Source organism: Poecilia reticulata, chromosome 4, assembly GCF_904066995.2.
Source record: "Poecilia reticulata chromosome 4, P_reticulata-male-v2, whole genome shotgun sequence".
Taxonomy (NCBI): Eukaryota; Metazoa; Chordata; class Actinopteri; order Cyprinodontiformes; family Poeciliidae; genus Poecilia; species Poecilia reticulata.
Window position 1 is genome coordinate 18,640,341 of NC_088833.1, and position 24,021 is coordinate 18,664,361.

General features: G+C 40.8%; 2 protein-coding genes across 5 annotated transcripts in view; one reads left to right on the forward strand and one right to left on the reverse strand.

Moving 5' to 3' along the window:
• On the forward strand, positions 1–1,419 carry LOC103463530 (small ribosomal subunit protein eS27-like). Its single transcript, XM_008406921.3, has 4 exons — positions 1–159; positions 575–683; positions 763–873; positions 973–1,419. Exons 1-4 carry the CDS (start codon positions 154–156, stop codon positions 999–1,001), a joined length of 255 nt encoding a protein of 84 aa, XP_008405143.1. The 5' UTR covers positions 1–153; the 3' UTR covers positions 1,002–1,419.
• The window catches only part of tpm4a (tropomyosin 4a), a 26,902-nt gene continuing 4,148 nt past the window's right edge, over positions 1,268–24,021 (reverse strand). The window contains exons 1-8 of one of the 4 annotated variants that reach the window (XM_008406918.3): positions 19,274–19,856; positions 8,452–8,585; positions 8,231–8,348; positions 7,736–7,806; positions 7,082–7,157; positions 5,342–5,404; positions 4,994–5,063; positions 1,268–2,368 (exon numbers count right to left, since the gene is read on the reverse strand). In XM_008406918.3, coding sequence (XP_008405140.1) covers positions 2,286–2,368; positions 4,994–5,063; positions 5,342–5,404; positions 7,082–7,157; positions 7,736–7,806; positions 8,231–8,348; positions 8,452–8,585; positions 19,274–19,405 — 747 coding nt within the window. In that variant the 5' untranslated portion in view covers positions 19,406–19,856 and the 3' untranslated portion in view covers positions 1,268–2,285. Of the gene's footprint in view, positions 2,369–4,213; positions 4,421–4,993; positions 5,064–5,341; positions 5,405–7,081; positions 7,158–7,735; positions 7,807–8,230; positions 8,349–8,451; positions 8,586–19,273; positions 19,859–24,021 lie in introns of those variants that run through there. The other 3 variants (XM_008406920.3, XM_008406916.3, XM_008406917.3) reach the window with 3 other exon arrangements.

Genomic DNA, 24,021 nt, shown 5'->3' on the forward strand with positions numbered 1-24,021 from the left:
CTCCCCTGCACAGACAGACCTGCCTCTGCTCAACCTCCTTCAGCACCAAACCTCAGAGTTGTGAAAGGAGCAGGTGAATCACGGAGCAGATTAGTCTCACTTCAACTCTTCTCTTTTGTATTGGACAAAACATCTGGGCTGATTTCAATAATCATGTCTGTAAGTAAATATGTATCCAATTGTATCTGTTTCCTTACTAGTTTTAATATGTTTTACAGTTTAGTTTTCACTGATGGATTATCACTGCACAAATATTAATATATATGAACATATTTTGATGACAGGCAGATTTAAAGTGACAGTATAAGTTAAAGTTGTTTGCTTGTATTGTATTAGGCTATTTTTCAAAGATATGCAGTTATATCATATGTGTCGTTCCTATGCCTGCTACAAAAGGTTTAGGAACTTGTCTGGACATGTTTCTTTGCTTCAACTAGTAATTCATTCATCAGACTGCAGAGGGCAGTAAACCTCAAATATCTTGGGATCCTGTTCAGTTACCACAAATCTCACCTCAGGATGTCAAATCAGTTGTAAAGACCATCATTTGGGAATGCTCTGCTGAACTTTTCAGCTGGCAAAGGACTTGTTGTACCCCAGTCTGGCAGACGAGAGGAGGAAACACAAGAAGAAGAGGCTGGTGCAGAACCCCAACTCCTACTTCATGGATGTCAAATGCATAGGTAACCACCTCCCCAAAGCACACTGTCTGTCACACAACAAATCTCACAGATTAGTAATATTCTTCTTCAACATTATTAGGCTGCTACAGGATCTCCACCATCTTCAGCCATGCCCACACAGTGGTGGCCTGCCCCGGCTGCTCTGTGATCCTCTGCAGGCCACGAGGGGGGAAATGCAGACTGACAGCAGGTGGGTGCAGTGTGCCACAAACTGGTCCTTACAATAAGGCACATCAGTTCAGTTTTTAAATCTCTGGGGGTTGTCAACATTATTTTGTTCTCCACTTAGGCTGTGCCTTCAGGAAGAAATGTTCCTGAGATGCAATTTGCCATGACAGCCACTAGGAGGCAGCAGAGGGGACCATGAAAAGATCTGAGCCACTCCGTGTGGCTTAATAGAGACATCACCTCTATGCTATTTGCAACTTGTAATTTCGGGGTAATTTGACCCTCTTGTGGGTTTTAATGACGACACGAACATAGGACCACGCTTGTACACTCCATTATGCTCAGTGAAAAATGTATGAAGGCAATTATAGCACAGAAAAACCTCAAAATGCAAAAGGAGTCAAATGAATCAGAACTTCTGTAAAACATTTATTGAGGGCTGAACATGGAGGGGGTGGTAAATGAAACAAAAAGAACAGGGCCTCAATCAAATTTTTAGGCCCCCTCCTAGGCCTTGACATAAGCTGAGACCATCACAAAAAATAAAATAAAACATTTAAAGATTTAATTGTCTGTGTCATGTGTTCTTTGGTCTTTGCATTTCCCTTGGAAAATAAAGAAGTGGCATAAAAGCAAACAAAAAAAAAATATTCAGAGCATTACAACTTGTCACATACCTAACATTCTCCTACTATATACAATAGTTATCAATGGTTGATGAGACGTGACTGAGCTCCTGATTTGGGGTTAAGCTCGCTCAAGTGTTCTGATACGGTAGGAAAGGTAGTGCAGCCTGCTCCGGCTCGCATGATACCCAAATTATGAAAAGGTTTGACACACTGTAGATATCCAAAATGTCCTCAAGTTGGTCAGAGCTGCTCTGAAGTTCAGGACTCTGATTAATCGTAAATAAGATTAAAGTGAAGGAGCAGCTTGTGCCTTCATAGTGTGTTTATTACTGAAAACCTTTCCATCAGCCAGGCGACCACGCAGATTAAAACCCAAGCAGATTTAGGAGGATGCGGATCAGACAGGCACAGATTAGTAAAATGTCTTAAATTGCATCCTTCTAAAAACAAACATGAGCGACTTTTGTGTCGGCAACAAACTGCCTGAGCAATTCAACCTGTAGGACTTCTATCAAAAACCCGTTTTCTCTGGGTGAATTTATCACGGCTCTTTCTAAATAAGTATTCAAAAATCTTTTTCGAAAGAAATTCCTGCAATTTCAAGTGGGAATAAAAATTAAGCAATGTGAAAGAGGAGGGGACAAAAGAAAAAAAAAAACATAACACCAAGGGACAAGCATTAAGTTAATCCTCCCCGTTTTATGTGGGGAGAAACGATTTTACAGCTCGAAATGTGGAATGGAGTCGAACGCTTTAATGGAATGTTAATGACGATCTCATCCTCTCCATCTTCCTCTCCAGGCGTTTATAAGCTGTTCAGCTCCTGCAGGGTCTGGTCCAGGACTTGGTGCATGCCCAGGTTCTCCTCTTTGGCATGTGATAATTTCTCTGGAAAGAGAACAAAAGTGACACGTTGAGCTCCTAAAAAGCAGATAATGATGCAGCTCAGTCTGCACAGAGCACCGTTTTCCTGGACTGATGTTTTGAATAGGTACTCGGGTTAAGCTGAGTCACATGCAAAAATTTAACCACAACACGGTGCCTGTCATGCATAAAGTGGCTGCTTGACTGTTAGAATATATTATGGCTACATTAGAGGACTGCAGAGGTGTTTTACTTAAACCAAGCGTCCTAAAGGTCTACAGGGGGCTGCGATTTGTATTAATTCAAACTAAAATTACAGTAAATATAACAGAAAGCCTCACCTTGTATACATGACTCTCATATGTGCTAAATACAACAGAAACCAAATGCCTTGTTATAATAAAATCAGAAAAACTTTTTAACGAGTGCGTTCCAAAAATATCCACACCACATAAATGCCGTCATATTTTCGGGTTACATGTTTCAATTTAGTAAAGTAGTGCATAATTGTGAAGGCCTTGCAGAGTGTTTTTGATCGACACATTCAAATACATAAAAATGGTTTCAACTGCAGCTCTGACTGAATGCTTAGCGTCGTTTGTTGTGGTGGATTATGAACCTGGCCCCAGTCTTCAGCGTTTTACAGCCTCCAACTTGAAGGATTGTTTTGCACAGTTCGTCCATATTTCCACAAACTCTGACCGGCTTTCCAGTTCCCATCTAGAAAAGCAGCATAATGCTGCCACCGTAGGGATGTTGTGTCCAAGGCAACGTGTGGCGTTAGCTTTCCACCTAACAAGTGTTTTTCGTATGCAAGCCAAAATGTTACTGTAAACTTTGGTCTCGTCAAACCACAGCATCTTCCAACACATGGCTGCAAACGTTAGCTTGTATTCCAATAATACTTTTCTCTCAGCACTCATCCAAATTTAGGTAATGCGAGAATATATTATTCCCCACCCATGCTGGTGATTTCTGCAGATCCAAAGGTACCAGGCTGTCTGATTAATGCTCTTCTTGCCCAGCCAGCCAGTTTGTAGTTGCGCTACATCCTTTTTTGGATGATGGATTGAGATATTTTTTAATAACCTAATCTGCTTCAAACTTCTCCATAATTCTCTACCTGGGCTATTGGCTGTTTCTTCAATTAGGGTTGTCCTTATCCGATATTCATATCAACCAAAAAAATAAAAAAGTATTGGTACATATCGGCCTGCGTCTAATATCTCCAATATGCGCATGCCGATAGAAGCACTCTGATGCAGCATTTCTACCCAGCAGCGCATGAAGACCCATTGGCTAATAAAAAATGGGTCAGTTGATCTCATGGCTGTTGTTGACTATTTGTCTCTGTTTCGAGTAATAGCACTTGATCAAGTGTGTGCATGTACGGGTCCATGCTGATATTGCATCGAGTCAATATCGGTACTGACTAAAAGCTGTAATATTGGTACTGGAAGAGAAAAAGTTGAATCAGGACCCCGCCAACCCCCTCACCCTCCCTGTATTTGTCTTCATGATGGTTTTTGTTCACCAATGTTTCTGAGAAACCCTGAGACCTTCACAGAACAGCTGTGTTGATACCGAGATTAAATGACACAAGTGGACTCTTTTTATGAATTAAAGGTATCACAGTAAAGGGAGCTCAATGCAAAATGGGCACCACATTTTTTCATTCAAAAAATTTTCAAACCACGTATGATTTTGTTTCCACTTCACAATTATGCACTACTTTGGATTTGTCCATTCACTGAAATCCCAATGAAAAAAGTTTGAGGTTTTACTGACCAAAAAAAAAAAAAAAAAGGGAGTGGGGGGGGAAGGTTTATTTTACAGTAGTAACAAAGAACAGAGACAAATGCTGCAAAGTAGGAAATAAAGAGACTTTAATGAAACAGTTGAGCAAAGCAAGATGAGCAAAAGGCACATATGATCTGCAGGGAAAAAGCTACACAGAGTGCGACAGAGGAGAGTCGGAGCGAGCAGAAGACGCCTAAAGAGACGTCATGTCATTAAGGGCATGGTCCAGCTCCTCGCTAATGGCCTTGTACTTCAGCTTCTGAGCATACAGCTCGTCTGGAGGTCACAGAGGTCCACAGCCGAGTACAGGCAGGTGGCAAGGACAGCAGCAACACAGACAAGCCAAAAGCAGCATGAGAGACAGGCGGAGGCAGGAAGGAGCAGAGAAAATATGGAGAAGACAAGGAGAAAAAAAATTAGGTCAGGCTTTTACAAAAGAGGTAGAATGCTTGGATTAAAAGAATGATGCATGTCTAATTAGGCTAGCAGCCCTCTTTGCCGGGTGAGCTGCGAGCGTTCAAGCTTGCTCTGAGTGTCTCATAAAGCTGCTCCAATAACGCTATAAAGTGAGCTCCCTGTGGTTCATCAACTAAATAATGCTGACCTACAAAACATGAAAGCACATACTGTCCTCTTTGCAGCCTTGGAAAAGAGGATCTCTTCAGATTTTGTGGCCAGTTTTTATAGCTTTTGGACATATTGTTTTTTTTATTTCCCCCTCAAAAGGATGTTTCCACTCCTTCAAGATTTCTACCAAAACTGTAGCTGCTTGTATTAAAAATGCATTAACTTGAGTAGCGAACACCATAATCCGTCTACACGTTACGCAGACTGGTAATGCTTGCATACCTTCCAGATCGTCGATGGACTTTTCCAGTTTGGCCACTGTTCTCTCTGCAAACTCTGCTCGGGTTTCAGCCTGGATGGAGTTCACACACACACACAAAGTCAGCGAGCCTTGACAAAGTAATCCAGCATGCACCACTGGAAAAGTTTTACACATTCTTATCTGGGTGTTTTGCAGTTAGAAAATGTCTCCCTTACATAACTCAGACATTTAAAAAAACAACAACACATAAACGACCACCTTACTGCCATAAAAATAAACACGTTTGTTTTGTTTCAAGTCTTAAGGATGTGAAGAGGGGAGGAAATATGAGATGACAGTATAATCAGAGAGGAACATCTGGATCTCACCTCCTTCAGTTTGTCAGTCAGAACTTTGATCTCCTCCTCATACTTGTCCTCTTTTTCTGAGTACTGTTAAGGCAGAAAAACAGAAAACTCAGTGGCAGAAATCTAAACATGTCTCCACTTGCGTTCACCTGCAGATTAGCTGAGTGTGAACTTCTTCAGCTCACCAGACAGGAGACAGGTTAAGTTCCTCGGAGGCAAATACGTTGGTATGTTCTGGGAACAAACGACTGTGCTGTCAACCATGACGGGCCCGACTGCCCGTAACGCAGCATACGTTATGCGTAAAAGCATAACGTATACTGCAACGCAAAGGGGAAGTAGGCATGCGGTTAACCTGGCATGCTGTCATACTGCATGCCTGACCTTGGGAGGAAAGTGAAAACAAAAGGGCAGTTGGCATTCGCAGAAACGCCCTGCAGTGTCTTTACCTTCAATCTTTGTCTCGTAGCAATCACACACATCAATGCGATTCATTAGGATTTTATGCGACAGGCACGATTTTGAACTGTGCATGTCGTCGATCAGCTCTGCGCATCAGCAGGCTGACATTTCTGCTTGTTCATTACGAAATAATCCAAGCTCAGTCATTTCAAACCAGCTTTACACTCTAAGTTGACTCCTCACAGCATTATGCTGACACTATTTTTAGACCATAAAGTCTTATTTCTGGTTTCATCCAACCAGAGCAGCCTTCCTCTCTGTCCCGTCTATGGCTTTCACTTCTTGTAGCTTTTTTTTTTTACCCAACACTGATTTTTTGCCTCGTGGCTCTTAAATAAAGCCCAGATTTGAAGATTGCACAACTATTTGTCATGTTGTCTGCAGATTCTCCCACCTGAGCTCTGAATCTCTTGAGCTCCTCCAGAGTGACAAACGATCGACTAGCCGCATCTTTGACTAAAGTCATTTTTTTCCTCTTCCTTGTCAGCTTGGATATCTGACTAGTTTAGAAAGCTGTGCCTTGGTTTAACCATTTTAAGATGAACAGACCAGACTGCTGCCTTTCCTTGGTCTTTATGATGCTGTTTGTTCTCTAATGTTCAAATAAATCTGAGGCTTTCACAGATTAGCTGCATGCATAAAAACATCTAATAAAACATGGGTGGATTTTATTTATGCAGTTGAATGATTTAGATTTCATTTATGGGTATTTGGGGAAAGATTACAGAATGCAATTTTATTAAACAATTAAAATTGTATCCAATTAAGCATCAGAATAATTGATAAGGCAATGGATTGCTGAAATAATTATTAGTTGCAGCCCTATTTGCCAATAAACCCTAAATGTCTTGGTGTCTAATTGTGTATAAATCACGACTTTTATGGGCTTTCTCTCCACAGGACACAGAAAAACACATGGTTGTACAAAAAGGAGGACATAGTTATACTAAGCAACTACAGAACTGGTATTAAACAACATGTTAGTGATGTATTGCAGTTTGCCTGAATTACCATCTACTGAGCCAAGTGTGACCAAAATGACAGGATCCATGTTCTCAGAGTCGGACCCTTTGTTTATTATAATGATTCTTTTATGTATTCAGGCTTTCTAAACTTATATTTTGTGCTGCAATGTTTCACGCCAGCTCTGTTGGATTCCAGATGAAACTTGTTTTTTAATCCGTTGCAAGCTAAAATTGGTTATGTGGATTTTTAGTTTGCATGTAAATCTTTAGCATGCAAAAGTTGGGACTCATCACTTGAACATGTGTGTCTGGTGTTTTTGTTGTGGACTCTCACCTTCTCCGCTTGGGCTTCTAAGGACTTCAGGTTGTTGGTCACATTTTTCAACTCCTCCTCCAGGTCACTGGCTTTACTGCACAAAAACAAAAAATAAATAAATAAATAAAGCAGAAGCACACTTAGCTATAATAGACAACTAAAACATAAACATTAAGACATTTCGGTATCACTTTATTTGAAGGGGTCTGCATAAGACTGACATGATACTGTCATAAACATGACATAACATCTGTTATGAACATGAAGGAGTCTTTATGAATGCTTAAGACAGTTGTCATGAAGTGTCATTCGGTAAATAATGACACTTTTAATGCAAAGTTGATCTAAAAGTTGCATTAAAAGTCCATTAAAAGGGCCAACTTTGCATGTTTTTTAAAATTATGATAATTTAATGCAAAGTTGGCATTTTTAATTGACTTTTAATGCAACTTTTAGAGCAACTTTGCATTAAAAGTGTCGTTATTTACCAAATGACACTTCATGACAATTGTCATAAACATTCATAAAGACTTCTTTATGTTCATGACAGATGTTATGTCATGTTTATGACAGTGTCATGTCAGTCTTATGCACACCCTTTCAAATAAAGTGTTACAGACATTTCTAAGTGCATATGCTGTAAATATGTTTTACTGTGCATCTTCGTCTTACCATTCAGCAAGTTCAGCCCTCTCCTCGGCTCTCTCCAGATCCCCCTCCAAGATCACCAGCTTACGAGCCACCTGACACAAAACGGGGTACGTTTTATTACAGTTTGGGGTGGGAGGACAGATTTCATTATGCTGCTTACATTTGGGACAGACTACCAAACTTTTTCCACATTAAAGAATAATAATTCTGGAAAAGGTTGCAAGATTGCTTTCTTGATCAACTTCAGTCATATCCTTCTAGACGATTCTCACACTTCCTCCTCATGATCATCGGTGATGTGGTGCTAGTTATTTTTATTTTTTACAGACTGATCCAAGTTTAATTTCACCTGCAGTGTGAAAACCTCAGTACTTCATTTAGTCACCAGACAATCACAAATCTGCCGAGTTCAGGCACAATTTGGAGGTGTGCGCAATTCTCTCCAACTCTGCACCCTAATCCAGCCTTATTACTTCCTAGATGCAGCAGAACCAAATGAGCAGGAAGCATCTTTACCTCCTCGTATTTACGGTCAGCTTCCTCTGCGATGTGTTTGGCCTCCTTCAGCTGCATCTCCTGGATCTCCATCTTCTCCTCGTCCTTCATCGCTCTGTTCTCGATCACCTTCATCCCTCTGATATGAAGAAAAGACAACGGATCCGTGTTCCAAAACGACTCCTACGTTGATTATTTGCAACGTGAAAGCCAGGTGTATAACTAAAGGAAACAGATCTGACCTCTCGCTCTCATCTGCGGCCTTCTCTGCCTCTTCCAGCTTCTGCAGCGCTGTGGCCAACCTCTCCTGGGCTCGGTCCAATTCCTCCTCCACCAGCTGGATCCTACGGTTAAGAGCTGCGACATCACCTTCTGCCTGCAGGACAAGATGGGGAGGAAGAAGAGAACTTTAGTCAGACATTTCTATAAGAAAACGTCCAACCAGTGTCCTGTCAAACAAGAAGAAAATGACAGGAAGAGGGCAGAGCTGAAAATTTAAACAAAAACATGAAGATGATTAGAGTGACTCCGTATCTTCAAAGTCTTGTTTCCTGTCTTTTGTTTGTTTTATTTTGCTTTGAAAATATTTATTGACATTTTGCTCAAGAAATAAATGTTGGTTTCAACACATACTTCATGTCAAAACTCCCAGGTTCATATTAAAGCATTTGAATGCAAACTTTTCCTAAGAATTGATGTGAAATATTTCTGAAGTGGCAAAGCTTTCAATATATAATCTGCAAAAAGTTGTAAAGGAGAGGAAGAATGGACGGACAGACTGTCATATGAATGGATGGATCCCTTAGAATTTGAGAGAAGGAAGAGTCTGGAAACATAAATATCTTTCAATAATTTGTTTTCTTTTTCCGTATTTATAGAAAATCTATATACTGTATATGACCAAACATGAGCGCTAGGGAGGATTAATGAGCAACTTAAAGGAGAGCAGCAGTCACCACTGACCAAGTTCCTCCTGACTATGACAAGTTTCCACCAAACCATTTCTGTTTTTTTAATAAAACAGAAAAAGATGGATGGAGCGCTGCATGGCTCAGTATTAGAGCAGGACCATCCTAAATTAAGGGTACAGTCCTCAACGCAGTTGTCCCTGGTTCAATTCCCTGCCTCATATGCTTCATGTCTTCCCCTCGTCTCTCTGTTCTTCATTCTGTCTGTGATGCTACGGTTGAATAAAAGCCACTACTGCCATAAAAAACCTGAAAAAAAATAATAAAATGTTGAGGACAATCAGCCCCAACTGTACACACGCATTTAACTTGGCTCTTTCTCACAAAACATCCGTTAAAAGATATTCAAATATAACCACAAGAGCATGACCATGGCGCCATGAGGACAGGGAAATATTCAGCTTTATCATTTAGGCATTTTAATAATTCAACACCAATTGTCTGAATCCAAACAAAGGCAATGCTCAGCTGTAGGTGGACTACAAAAACACCATATGTTGGTGAGCTGCTCTTGTTATGCCAATCAATGAGTTGATAAATAACAGCTGGAACAGCATTGCTGTCTACTGAGCCAAGTGTGACCTGCAACGTAAATCTTCTGTGGCATCTGAATGAAATGCCTAGTAAAACTCAATTTCCGGTGTTGGTGGATGCAGAAGTCGGCCAAGCAGGGAGGGCAAATTAGTTTTTCCCCTCATCTGCTCTCCGTAAACAGAGGAGAAAAGTGGAAGCAAAGGTTCAACTAAACAAGAATCTCCCCGGCAGGAAACGGCTATAATCTCCTAGTGATCTGCTTTCAGACTGGACTCTAGAGTCCACCACGGAGGGCGGACCTTTGAATGGTCACAACAAGTCATTAAACGTCACAATTACGTCCAGACAAAGCAGCTGAAGGTGCAGCACTGCAGTTAGTAGGTCAGTGATTCATTAGCCAATCATGAGTCCAGGAGTCAGTTCAACAGTCAGAGGGGTTTTGTCACTCAGTTTGCAGGTTGGTGAAGTCATTCTGCAAGGCAATGGCTGAAACTGAAAAGACTCAATGAAAAGGAAAGGAGGAACCGCAAAAAGTGGCTAAGATCTTAGTGAAGAAGAAGAGCATTCTGTGTGTTTGTGTTCTAAGCTATTCTTTCTTTCATATGTCAGGAAATGAAAATGTCGCTTTTAGCCTTCTTTTCTCCTTATTCTGACTCAAACCAAATCGTCCCCACTAATATTTAAACCATCTCCTCTCTGCATATCGTGCCAAGGGAGGGCCGCTGATACCAGACAGGAAATGCCTGTCACAGCGTCGTTAGCACACGGGAGGGGAAAGCCAGCCCGCTGCAGAATGAATGAACGAGAAATAAATCTCTCAGAGCATCTTGAATTCTCATCAGCATCCATCGTTACGCCATCAGGGAGGTGAGAAACGTTGCGCAGGATTAAACTGCAGCCTGAAACAACAGATCCCGTCATTTCCCGGCGTCCCGAATGAGGCAAGAAGGACGACATGGACAGAAACAAAAAAAACGTCACTCATGAGCTTCAGGTCAGCCATGCTGCCACAGACACTGACAGGCTCTGAAAACACACAGATATAATTGCCAGTCTGTTGCGTTCCTGTCTGTCACCAAGAGTAAGAAAAGAACCACACAAACCAGTTCACACTATTACAGTGAAACCTGCCCTTACACACAGTCAAAAAGGTGTAACCTGGTGGCTTATCTGTCATCAGACTTTCACAAACATGAAAGGGGGGTAGGGGGATCCCCTCATGCACACCGACAGCTTTGTGTTAAAATCAAAAGTTTATGTGTGTACTGGGCATATTCTCATACCTCCAACTCTATGATGCATGACAATATAGGGGGAAACCTGAAAGCCCTCAGGGTGCAGCTGTAGCTTAAGAAGCTGCTTTCCTGAGTCTTTGCAAAGTGATTTACCAGTAACAAGAGCTAACTGGAACGACCAACCTCACTGCTTCAATATGAGGATCTTGGAATAGGTGACAGGAAGTTGGCAGCTCACCATTCTTTCATTTCCTCCCTTTGATTGTTCTCTCCTTCAGCGATGCAGAGATCTGGCCACGCCTCTTCCCTTAGCACCCACTTTGCATTCTCCCACAGCAATGGAGTCACTCTGCCTTATAAGGTAAACAAACTCTGGAGAATGCTTGTGGTTGAGTAGGATTGTGACAATAAGCAAAAATGTCCACACACACACACACACCCCACACACACACACACACACACACACACACATGTGCGCGCGCGCACACACACACACACACACACACACACAGAGAGAGAGGTACTCAAAGGACATTAAGGCTGAATCACCATTTCCTAGGGTTATTCCAACACCCTTCCACCCTTTCTTTTAATCTTTTAAGAAATACTACTTTAAAAAGAAACAAAAATGTGTACATCAAACTACTACATTTTAATAATTGTTTAATTGTGCAGTTTATATCAATTTTACATGGATACAAGATATAACAGAACACCTCACATTAAATATCACAGTGGGTCTTTGTAATCTGAAAAATATGCCAAGCGAAAATATTTCCTTTAGCTCCGTTGCTATTCCACAAAACACTGGGACACTTTAACCACTTAGAAAAATATGGTGCAGGTCTACAATTTATGGCTTTAGAGTCTTTCAGCCAGTGAGAAGCAACACATGGGGGAGCTGAGTTACTCTGTGCTTCACAAAGCCAGAGAAAATGGCAGTGCCTTATGTTACAAGTTAACGTTATGATGGAAAAGTGTTAGCAAAGTGAAACAGTAACGTGAAGAAAATTTATAAACCTCGGCACAGAAAACTACCTCAACCTATAGTCCAATCAAAGGTCAGAACCACTCCTTATTCAGCCTCAGAGATAGTTCAAAGTTCACAATGAATCCTGAAATATTTCTTCGCGTTACCACCTGAATGATCTGAACATTTTATCAACTATTAATTGGGTACAAATATCAAATTACATGTTGAAGGCACTATTCGCCCTCTATGCTATCATCTTTACACAACTTCTTTGATATTTTGAGTAAAAGGTGAACATAGTTTGATCTCTTCCATCATCTGATTAAATCCTACAGATTTAATTGTTCCTAAAACTGCAACCAGGTGATTAAAGCGCAGGAACGCTTCTCAGAAGAAACTCAGAAAATATAATCTAGAAATTATCCTTTATTACGTGTTCAATAAATGCACCAAGCATAACATTTTCCACCATTCTTAGTCTACAAATGTGTGAACCAAGAGCAGTTGTCATTTTAATTTATGAAACTACTCCGATCAAAAAAACTGCAGCAGAGTTTTTATTCCAAGTTATTTATTATATTCTTTATAAACCTGTAGCCCCATCAGAACAGATCAAAGGGAGCACAAGCTAAACGGGAAACATCGACTTTGACCTGGAGAAGCCTGATCAGTGCATCTCTAATAAAAGGATTAGCAGAAAGAGTGTAAAGGTGCATCTGTTCATCTTCATGTACACTTGTTCAGATACAGTTCAAAAACAAGCCTGGAAGACTTGTTACACTGTAGCAGACTGTGTATTACTAAGCTACTTCTGTAATGCTTGATTAAATCTGGATTCTTTGATTTATCTTCTCGCTAAGAAACATGCATATAATGCAACTGCTGCAGCTTTTGTGATAATCACATAGAAGATGCAGGTACACAAAAAAAACAAACATCTCCATTAACAGCAAAAACTGTGATTTTAAAGCGATCGTTCTCCATGTACTTTTTCAGCAGCTGAAAATGTTGCCATAACATGAATGAATAGCAATGCAAACAATACTGGCTTTTTTTCCAGCCATATTCACTACATGGCATCAGGTTAAATGTGAAGTTGCTGTATCATAGCGGAATGTTATGACCATTTTTACCACAATTGGCCCACATTTTTCTATCAGTAGTACTTACTACGAGTTTCTGTGAGCCGTAGTGTCTACCCATGTGCACGGAGTTCAATTAGAAATTAAATAGGTAAATGTACTACTGTCAGGCGGAGTGAGTCCATTACACTTGAAATATGATCTCTAACCAAATATTGCATTCAAGGAGACAACTTGCACTCGCCAATACAATACTGAGAGAGTGTTTTTGCGTCATTGTGTTGTTGCTGAGCTTGGTGCGTGACGGCTGAGTAATGGCTCTAGGTAATGGCATATGCAGACAATTTAATCAATAATACCAGCAGGTATTGTCCCGGTCTCGCTCTTTAGACGCATTTTCTTTTGCAAGATAAGCAGTGCTGAAACCTCACCGCATGGAGACGCAGCACGCAACACAGAAAGTCACTCAGAGTGACTTTCTTAATACCTGGGTGCATTTCATGCACTGCAGTCCGGATCAAGGACAAATGAAAGAGGAATCCAATTAGCGGGCGATTTCAGGGCAGTGGGTTAATGAGCTGCACGGTGCTGCTGGGGTTCTGGGAAAGTTATTCCTGACACAGATGGTGGCTGTGCTCAGTGCGAATACGCGATGGTAAGAGAGACAATCTCCGTCTGTAAAGACCTGGCATGCAAACGCAGCTGCACTGAGTATAAGCTGCTCTGTTAGGAGGCATGATATGTAAAAGAATGTCATTAAACATCCAAGACAAGCTCAACAAAGAGCGCTCTCTCTGAGCTGAATGTAATCTGCCACCACTGCTCAGCACCTTATCGAACTTTCAAGAGGTTCTTCCTTTGGTTTTTAATGCCAAGCAGAGTTCTCTGAATTAATAGAAAGCTCTTACAAGTTACACAAACAGCTGAACTCTTTGCAGTTCTTTTAAGGTAAAAGAAAGAAGCAAGCGTCCTGCAGGACTCCCCATTCCTCATCGTTTCCTGTGCTGCTTGACTGCCAGGTGCCAAACCATTACTCACATTTTCTAAATACTATTTACTGACACCGCGACAAATTTAGCCTAGCTTGCCCTAAATGCATAAATATATTCTGCTCTTCACTCGAGGGAGAACCCACAGCCTTGGCCTGCATAATCAGCGAAGCCACTAACATGGGGGTGTTCCTCCAAATGCCACGAACCGCCAGAAAGTATCAACATGTGGCGTTTATATTTGGAAAGTTGAGCTATTCCCAGGGAGTAGGTCCAAAGAAAACATCGGAATCAGGAAATAGCCTTTTCCAGAGAATCTGCAAGAGTGTTAGAAGGCCAGCTGAAAAACTGCAGCAATGCAGCACTTAATTGCAAAGTAACCTCGCATTTAGTTAAATGTGCCACTAGAGTTTTCCCTGAACAAAAGGTCTTTTAAATGCAAAAAACGATCCAACAAAGGAAACCTGGTTTAGTGGGAAAGCAGCAAGAATGATACTCCACTGCAGAAACTAGATCTAAGGAATGCATGCAAACAGATCACAGGGTAAAAAAGCAGGAGGTGTGTCCGTTAGCCTTTCAGAGCAAAAGTTATCAAATCAAAATTAGCCATGTTTTGTTGCAAAACTGGAATTAAAGATAACCTGATGGAAAGTCATGATATCATAGCTATTGACTCGATACCGCAGTTCACCAGAGAGTGAAAGTATCTGGAAGCATTTGAGGTATCTTGGCATTCTGTATGTTTTACTTTAGGGAATATTAAATTTTTCTATTAAAAAAATAACCAATGCAACTGTTTTAAGGAAAAAACTGATAATACCTGCATTTGCCATTTTATCTATGTTGAAACACATTAGTTGCTTTTTAATTATTACTTTTAGCTAGTTATTAAGTCCCAATTTGAAAGGTTTAAAGAGTCACTTGCAGCTCCAGAGCTGCAGGTTGCAGCTAACAACTATAGATCATCTTTGTCACATAAATATTACACACACTGATATTGGCATGACAATATATGTGCAATATATAGTGTCTCCCTAGTTCTGTGCATGATTCCTGGTGACTGAGCATCAGGCATTTACCCACTTCAAGGTATATTCAGGTATTGCAAAATTATAAAAACGTAATTTTGTTCCTATAAAATGTTGCCAAATGCCAGAGTGACGAGAATTTACAGAACTCTAGTGCACCTGCTGCTCCAAGCTGTCAGAAGAAAACTGCACACTTTTTCCACGCTTGCAGCAAAAACAAGATTGTTTGAAAATATTTATGATGAGCAAAACAAACCGGCACGGCGTGGAAACTAAGGGAGCTCTTATTAAGATAGTGATGTTTTGAGGCTTGTTGTTCAATAGCTGATTACAGAGTCTAGCTGAGCAGATAGCCTGACTAACCTATAACTCCAGTCTCGCTCAATAAATATTAGAATAAAAAATGTATAATATTCTGTGGAACAAGCACTTGAGAACCTCTGCCAAGTCAGAAAGAGCAGTAAAACTATCATAATCCATACATCACTTTTTTTTCCCCCAGCAGCAGGAATAATTGTTGCTGCTCTGTTTTAGATAAGTGAAACCGGGTCACGCAAATTTTTTTGTTTCCAAACTGTGTTGCTAGGAAACCGCATTGTTTTTACTCATGGTTATCATACCTGAGATTCACATTCTGTCTACATTCAAAGAGGACTGGGTGACGACTTCTCATTGATTAGCGCTTTGATACATAATCACGTCAGACGAAAAGGACTTGTGTTACACGCAGAAATTATTCAGGATCTTTTCCCAGCTTCAAATGTACACATTGAATTAAATCTCATATGGAGATACAGATGTAAAAAAAAAAAAAACAAGCTGACAGACATATTCTATCAATTAGTACAATTCACGGCTTCCCTGTTTTGCTAAATCATAACACTTGAAAGACACAGGAGTGAATACAAAAGTCTTGAAGCTTCGCCAAAGTCGTACACAACTATCTGAGATCCAACCCCACCTCAAGCACTAATCTTCCTGTTGATCTGGGATGGAGCTCAGGGACAGGAAGCGTTAGGAGTAGAAGTACAGGAAGTGCTGGACCAGAGTCGCCAGACAACATCCTGGGAGGGGCAGTCAGGGTGGGGGAATACATCAGTGAGGGTTGGAGTCTCACTTCCTCTTTTTTTTTTTTTTTAAATGAGATTTTAGAAATAGACCCGAGAAAATAAAAACAAACCGTCACCATGGTGAACTGTGTTCCTGCTTCCCAACAAAACCGCACAGAACAAGCAGAAGAACTTTTTAACTTCAAAAGAGGAATTGCCTGTTTAATACCGCTCTCCCTCTGATTATTCAACTACTTAAAAGCATCACAACAAAGTTTCATGCTGCTAAAAGCAGCTAATCTGGTCCAACCGGGCATCCCAGGCAGCTCTCACAGAGCGCGAATGATTATCTATAGCCTGCCCTGGAGTAACCACAGGGAAAACTGAACAGCACATTGTGAATGATGGCGGGGAATAAACAAGTCTAATGGACGAATCAGGAACAGATCACCTCTTTTAAAGTAGCTTTAAAGTTTCACCCGAGCATCAAATCCACATGAGATGCAACATCAAGCTATTACTTTTTTCTCTCTTTCTTTTGGGTGACAGATGTGGTAAAGGGTGGCCTGATAGCTCCACACTTTCACGTTCATTGTACTCAGCGAGGTTCCTGTTTTTGATCTCCCCGTGCTGGGATGAAAGGGTGTTTTTGTGCAGAAAGAAATGACTCCAGGTTGTCCTAATTACTCGCATATGGGACCACACCGACCTCGCCACACAAGCGTGCAAAGGAATGGCTGACTGTGAACACAAACGGAGGGAAATGTGCGACGTCTGAAGCTGCCTCTGCAAAAAGCGGCAAACAAAGTCGGAGGACACCCTGTGGAAATCCTCAACAGCAAGACGGAGCTGATGCATCTGTGAACTTTGATTTGGTACCTTCTGAAAGAGAATAACTCCTCTGTTAAAGTTTCTAACTTGTTTTTGTTGCCGTCAATACTTAAAAACACCAAACGCAAGATTTTCTATTAAGCAATGACAAAACTCAATCAATTTAGCAACATTCTGAGATGTATAAAGTCAGACGGGATATAATTATTTGAGATGTCAATATTTAAGTCTGCACCACAAGCCAGGCAAACGCCCAATTGTCAAGTGAAAAAAAAAAAAGAAACGGTGCCCTGTTACCTAATAGGCAGCCTAACAAAAGGCGGTAAGTCCTCCGACGGCTCTGCTCCTTTCATCAGTTCAGGAGCCATATCTTTAGAGCCACACCCTCCCCTCCTCCCACTCTTCCTCGAATCTTCCCTCCGGTCCCGCAAACCAGAAGGTATGGCACTATAAAACCATACCCTACTGTGCTGCTAAGCAGTTTTTCCCCTTGCACTACTTTTACTTTTGCTGCTTTAAGTCATAAAACTCAGATGTGGCCCGAGTCAAAGAGGCAGCACGAGTGTGAATATTTCTGACTTGTTCAAACAGGCACATTTTGTGGAGCTTCAGCCATGACGTTTGCCAGTTTCAGACCAAGTTACGTAACTACAGAGTGTTGAAATGTAAACACAAGCAAGCTGAAGTTCTTGCTATTATTTATTTTGCCTTGACAGTTTGCAGCTGGGTCAGAAGAAGGTGGGTTTGATGCTAAGGTTGGACTTTTGATCAGCTAAAGGATTTTTATCAATAACCAAACAGCTTGTTAGTTCATGTTTTCAGGCATGTATGAAAAAGAAAAAAGTGTATATAATTTAAAAATGCTGAAAATATGCATTTTTAACCCAGTTATATGTGATCTTTCTATTATTTGACAGTTTGGTTTAAGTTCTTTTGATTTTACTAACTAATTCTACCAAGACAGGAACTAGTTACGGTTACCAATGATTCCAGCACTTATGAAAAGTTACAGTATCTGAATTGCTAAAATTTTTCACCACACTTTTCATACATTTTGTTTAAGCAGAATAACCCACCCCTCTACCAGTTCCTTCACATTGCTGGTCAGCTGGTAGAAAAAGGGCCACCTCACTTTTACCATGATTACAAGAAAAAATTTGGAAAAAAAAGAAAAACAGAAGTCATTTAAATTATGGAAACTAAAAGATCATCACTTTTTTTTTAATACAGCCAATGTTGCTGATCAGTGCTAGTCAGCTGAAATCCAGCTTCAAAACTTGTTCTTTGCTGACAAGTCTCACTAATCTGGTCACCCATTACACTTATTAAGCATGATGTGTTTAGAAACTACAGTGTGGAAGCTACAAACAACATGACTGGTACGCAGCAGAATGCAGGCTAGCCAATTGTGCAACTAACTAACCAGCTAATACCAGCTTTTGTTACTCTATAGGGCTGATGTTCAAAAAAACCATACTGACTTGGAAAATACAGCTAAACGTAGCATGTTTTCTTTATGTTTGCTTAAATCTGCCTGAAAATTGAAAACAACAATAAATGAACACCAGAGACATTATGGCTGTAATTATAAAGTACTTAATAATAATAAAAAACAGCTATTAGATCATTCTGTAAATTTCAAACTGTGGGACTTTTACTCAAGAATCTCACACAGGCCCACACCTTGTTTGGCATAAAAACCCTTTAAATGATGCTAATACAGCTACTGGTCACATCAACACAACATATTCAAAAGTCAGCATGATTAGAGAAGGCCAGCGAAAATAACTGTCTTGTTTAACAAGCTGTTTTCTTGCTACACATGACAGAAAACGCTCAGACTATTATGTATCAGAGGAAGATCTTTTCCAGCAATGTCTTCTGTATTTTCTTATCTGCTGCAGTGAGAAAGTGTCCAAACAGCTGATGTGCTACTGCCTCACCAATGAAGCTTAAAAAAAAACAAATAAATATAAAAGTAGTCAAAACTCATGAAACTCGATGAAAATGTTACCAATATCATAACAGCGTCCACATATAGATTAAACTTTTGCATGTGGATGTCTACGTGGTTCATTCACTTCAGTTCTGCTAGTCAGACAACACTGCGCATGCGCAAGAAGGAATCCAAACTTTTTTTTTTTTTTTTTTTTTCATTACAGACCAACGCCTTGCATTGTGGAACAATCACGCCCGCGAGTGAATCAATGACATGATATAACGAGACGTTTTACACCCGTGGAGGTACATGCGAAGCCTGCCAAAACCAGTTCACCAGCCTGACGCACCACAGCAACAAAACCAAAAGTATGCGCGCAGCGGTGGGGTTAAAAGTGAGAGGAAAGAAGTAGAGCAGGAGGAGGAGATAGTCTCACTTTTTCCCGGAGCTCCCGTTCACCGTCCAGTTCTCTCTGTAGGACCTGAGCCCGGTCCTCTGCGTCGTCGGCCTGCTGCTGCAAGCTCTGAATCTTCCTCTTCACAGCTTCCAGAGAGTTCAAACCTGCCATTGTTCCCTGTTTTTGTTACTTAAGACTAAACGTAGAGGAAAAAGAGAAATGGGTTGTGCAAAAAAAAAAAAAAAAAGCGTGCGCTACAACTTCCAACTTACTTAGTCAACCCAGTTGAATAATTTAAAATATTAGTAAAATAATAATTACTTTGGTCGCTTGTTTACAGAGGCAAGAAAAAGAAACACTAGATGTCCGTCCCTGACTGGTAAAAAAAAAAAAAAAAGTCGTTCAAGTCCGGTAGGGGAAAAGAAAGTTAAATAAGTGAAAGGTGTGAGTGTCCAGGTGATCTCCAAAGATGGCTCCTGGTCTGTGGGAATGAAAGGCTCATGAGCAGACCAGATAGTCGTCCTCAGGAATGTGCGCAGCAGGTTTTTGGTCCCGGGTTTGAGGAGGATCACAGACGGTGTGCGGAGAGGAGAGCAGAGAGCGCCGGAGTGAGCAGGAGGGAGAGAGATGATTGGTGAGGTCAGAGAGAGGCGGGACGTTTTTATGAGTGTGTGTGTTTAAGAAGGTCTGATGTGAGGGCTATGAGCCCAGAAGTAAAAACAACAAGCAGGACTAATTGATTAATCTGTCAGTAGTAGGTTCATCGTTTTGTCACCCTCAAAGCTCCGCAATCTGATTTTCTCTTCAGTGAATGTGGAAACAACCTTCAACATTAGAGTAAAGCTAAATATCCAGGTGCATCACATAAATCAGAATGTCATCCGAAAGGCAACTCATCTCTATATTTCAGTTAAAAAAAGAGTACATTTTGGTTATTATATCGATTCATTACGCACAGAGTTGTTCATTTCAAGTGTTTTCTGTTAATTTTGATGATTATGCACCCTTCCATAATCAGCTCCTCTGAAAAAAATTAATTTCCAGTGAAAAAATCCTGCTCAAGGGCATGGCCCTGTACTGTATAGGATATGCACATACAGTAACAGCATCCTTGACGGTGGCTCTTTTTGCATTAATTACCTCATTTACCTATGCAGGTAATTACCTCTTAGCCCAGGTTAATGACTTCTGACATTGCTCCTGGTTCAGGAGGAGTCACTCAACACAAGGACATGTGACATTTGCAGCCCATTTCTGGGATACGCTAGGAGGCTCATGAAACACTGCCTCTACCTTGTGAATACCTCCAACTCTTGAATGGGCTACAGTTATCATAGTTGGTTGTCCACCGTTTTTTTTTTTTTTTCCACCTTCCCTCTTCTTCAGTCAGAGGCTACTTCAAAAGCCTTGCAATACAGACCGCTACAGAAAATCTTTCTTGCCCACAGCCATCACCATCAACAGTAATTTCTTAATGAATTTAGCTACATGTACATTTAATTTCCTTTTTTGGTCAATGAAGTATTTTTAAATTGAATTTAATTAAATTACCATCCATGCAGAAGGTGTTAATGATTGTCATCTATATTCCTCATTCTTGTGTAGCCCATTGCATGGACATATACACATCCCCAATGTCCAAGAAAAAAATCCACAATGCTCATCGTTGGACTTGCTGAGTTTAGGATGATGTGTTTTCTGACCAACGTGGCATTTTACATGTAGGACAGAAAGTTCAGTTGTTTCATTTCTGTCAGCCGTGGATCACTGCACCTCCTCCAGTTACTATGGACCTTTGCTACTTTACTGATTAATGTTCTCCTTGCCTGGTTTGTTGGTGGTCAACCACGTCTCAGTCCATATACAGCTACGCCATACTGTTTATCTACTCTCACATGGAGGATTCAGCAATGCAATGTGAAGTTGTTTACAATTTGGGATGTTTCATTTCCTTTCCTGACCTGTTTGGTGTGTTCACTAACATTTTCTGGCAAATCTCTGATGCCTTCATTTAAAGTTGTCATAATTCTGAGGTTTCGTCACATCTGTGTGGAATATATAGTATGGAACAAATAGTCTGTCTGGATGGTCCAACTGAACTCGGAAGACGTTGGATATTTGAGACACTTGCTAGAAACAGTTTAGCTCATATTAGTAAGGTAACATTAATCTTTAGCTGTATTTACAACTTCAAATATTCAGTGTAAATGGTTGTGCTTTTGAGGAACCATGCGGAGTGTTTGTCATAAAGGAGAGAGCAAACATCCACGAGTCCCCCACCTGCCAGCACAAAATGATGGGCCTTGAGTGGGTGTAAATCTAATTTATCCCCTCCTCCCCCACTTCATATGTCCCTCGTAGACCTGCCTGTGTGTTTACCCTCATCCTCTCCTATTCACATGACCGGCCTGGGAACAAACAGTGCTGCGTGAACTGGACAGGGAGGCAGCAGAGCCCGGCTCAGAGTCAAACATGTTTGCAGAAAGAAGAAAATCCTCTCAAATCAGACTCATGTGTCGATCGAGACACCGCTCTCTGATTTGCCCCTTGCACTGGAAAAGCTGGAAGCCCTGATATTTATTAGACACAGGAGTGTGGGACTTTCTGTTTGCCTTAGCTGCATTCTTCACATACCACTACCCCTCTCCACCCCCCGCCTCCTCTCCTTCTCTCTCTGCTTTCTCCGCCGCCACGGCGGACCAGCTTTACCGCTCAGACTGTAACTGTTGCTGCTGTGAGTTATAAGTCCACACACAATGACTGAATGGTGCCATCTTTATCTCCACAGGCTGCACAAAGGTTGGGATCTTGCGCTCAGAAGTACGGACTCCGTCTGGTAGTCTGAGCTAACAATAAACTGTGATGACCTACATATTGGCACCTCAGCTCTGGTTCCCTTTTAGAAAACACAACTTTTTTTTTCTTCTGTTTTTTTCTTTTTTGCTAAAGGCTGCTTTAGAGTCCAGGTTTTCTGGACAGTTCTCTGAATTCACATGTGTAATGACTTGACTGCTGCCTCTAATGAGTGACATGCCGAGGAGAATTTGTGCAAGTGGAGCAGAACATCTTTACTTCTTGTTATTTTCTTGTCACTGGGTTCGCTGGGAATGTCGTACATTCAAAGGAAACATCTGTTTTTCTACTTAAGAGTTTTAACTCCAGACAGTTCAGGTTAGAAGTTTGAATCCAACAGATTTTTATTATTTATTTCTTCTTTCAGGTTGGTGAAATTGTTACGTAGCATGCAAAAGCAATGTTTGAATTTATTGCTGATTCTTTCTAATCCAGACATAATAAAGATTATTAATCAAATCTGCACATGCCTCCGACTTTTATTTGGATAAATGTCCTTTGGGAAGTCTCATGTTTTTAGCCATCGAAGGGCTTGTGGAGCAGTTCTGGCAAAAATGTTTGACCGCTCTTCAAGACAGAATTGGTAGAGTTAATTTATCTAAATTTCATTAGTTTTGTATGGGCTCAGCTTTTAAGGACAGGTAATGTCAGGGCTTTTAGAAAGGAAAGAAAAGAATCAAAATGTTTCCATTCTAAAGCCGGATCCAGTTCATGTTCTTGTTGGAAAACCCAGTCGTGTGCAAGTTTCAGCCATTTGATCCAAGCTGACCAGAAATGGAGCCTCTGCACTGAAACCACTAAAGCTGAAATATAATTTACTGTTATGAACATGGAGAAGTCAAATGTCTTCTGGAGAAAAACGCAGTACAATGACATCAGATACGTCCAGAGGACTGAATGTCTCAAACCAGAGAAGACTAGAAACGAAGGTGGTAGCAATATGCTGTGGTTCTTGCTCCGCAAGCGCCGCATTTTCATGAAAAAAAAAAAAAAAATGTGAACAGAATCTTAAATCAACACAAGGTTGAATTGATACATTTGGAAAGTCCTCAAGTCAAATAAATAAAACTTTGTGGATTCTGCTTAAAGACATGAACCGATTTCGAATGAACTCCACAAATTCTACCAAAAGTTGTCAAATATTCAACCAGATTATCCCAGAAGCCTGATCATGGCTGCACAGGTATGGATGAGCTGCAACATCCCAAGATATTTAGAATCCCACTAGGGGTGTTTGTTAAAACTTTGACCTGTAGACAATGCACCACAAAATAAAATTCATGTAACTAACAGTTTTTTCTCGTGTCATATACTTTTCCTTCTTAGAAAAAGCATCACAAAACTGATGTGATGTTTATGCTCATGTGGAGTGTTCGCATCCGATCTGTGTTTATGTTCAGTCTGCGGCTTTGTAAACGGTCCTTCAGGAGTCCAGTTTATCATTTTCCCTGTGAGGCTTCTCGGAGTCGTCCTCAGATTGTGTTCAGTCGCTGCGTTGAGGACAATCCTGCATGTCCCCGGACTCCAGCTGTGTCTCCGTACGACAAAGCCCTCCCTTGTCTTTGTGTGCACACAGAACAAAGCTGCATTTCCCTGGGATTTCCTTCACATGAGGCTCTAACAATGGAACATCTTGGAGGAGGTTAGAGGAGTTTTGTCCTTTACTAAACTCTCTGTTCAGCTTTCCTTGTTTTTTTTTTTCTTTAAATTTAAATCATTGGATTGTAATTTGATTTTGTTAATAGGCCATTTCACCAACAAACTGTCTCTTCTTTGGTGTGGATGTTAACGATTCATTGGGACTATAATTGCCCTTGACTTAGCCTCTTTTCTTTGCGTTACACACACACACACAATTACGGACTCAGGCAACAAAACACACTCTTGTGCACAAGCATGCTCTCTCCCCAGTGCCAGAGGAGCCAACACTGACA

Coding starts and splice junctions, on each gene's coding strand:
- LOC103463530 (XM_008406921.3), top strand. Junction 684..762: donor CATGGATGTCAAATGCATAG/GTAACCACCTCC, acceptor CAACATTATTAG/GCTGCTACAGGATCTCCACC. Junction 874..972: donor GAAATGCAGACTGACAGCAG/GTGGGTGCAGTG, acceptor TTCTCCACTTAG/GCTGTGCCTTCAGGAAGAAA.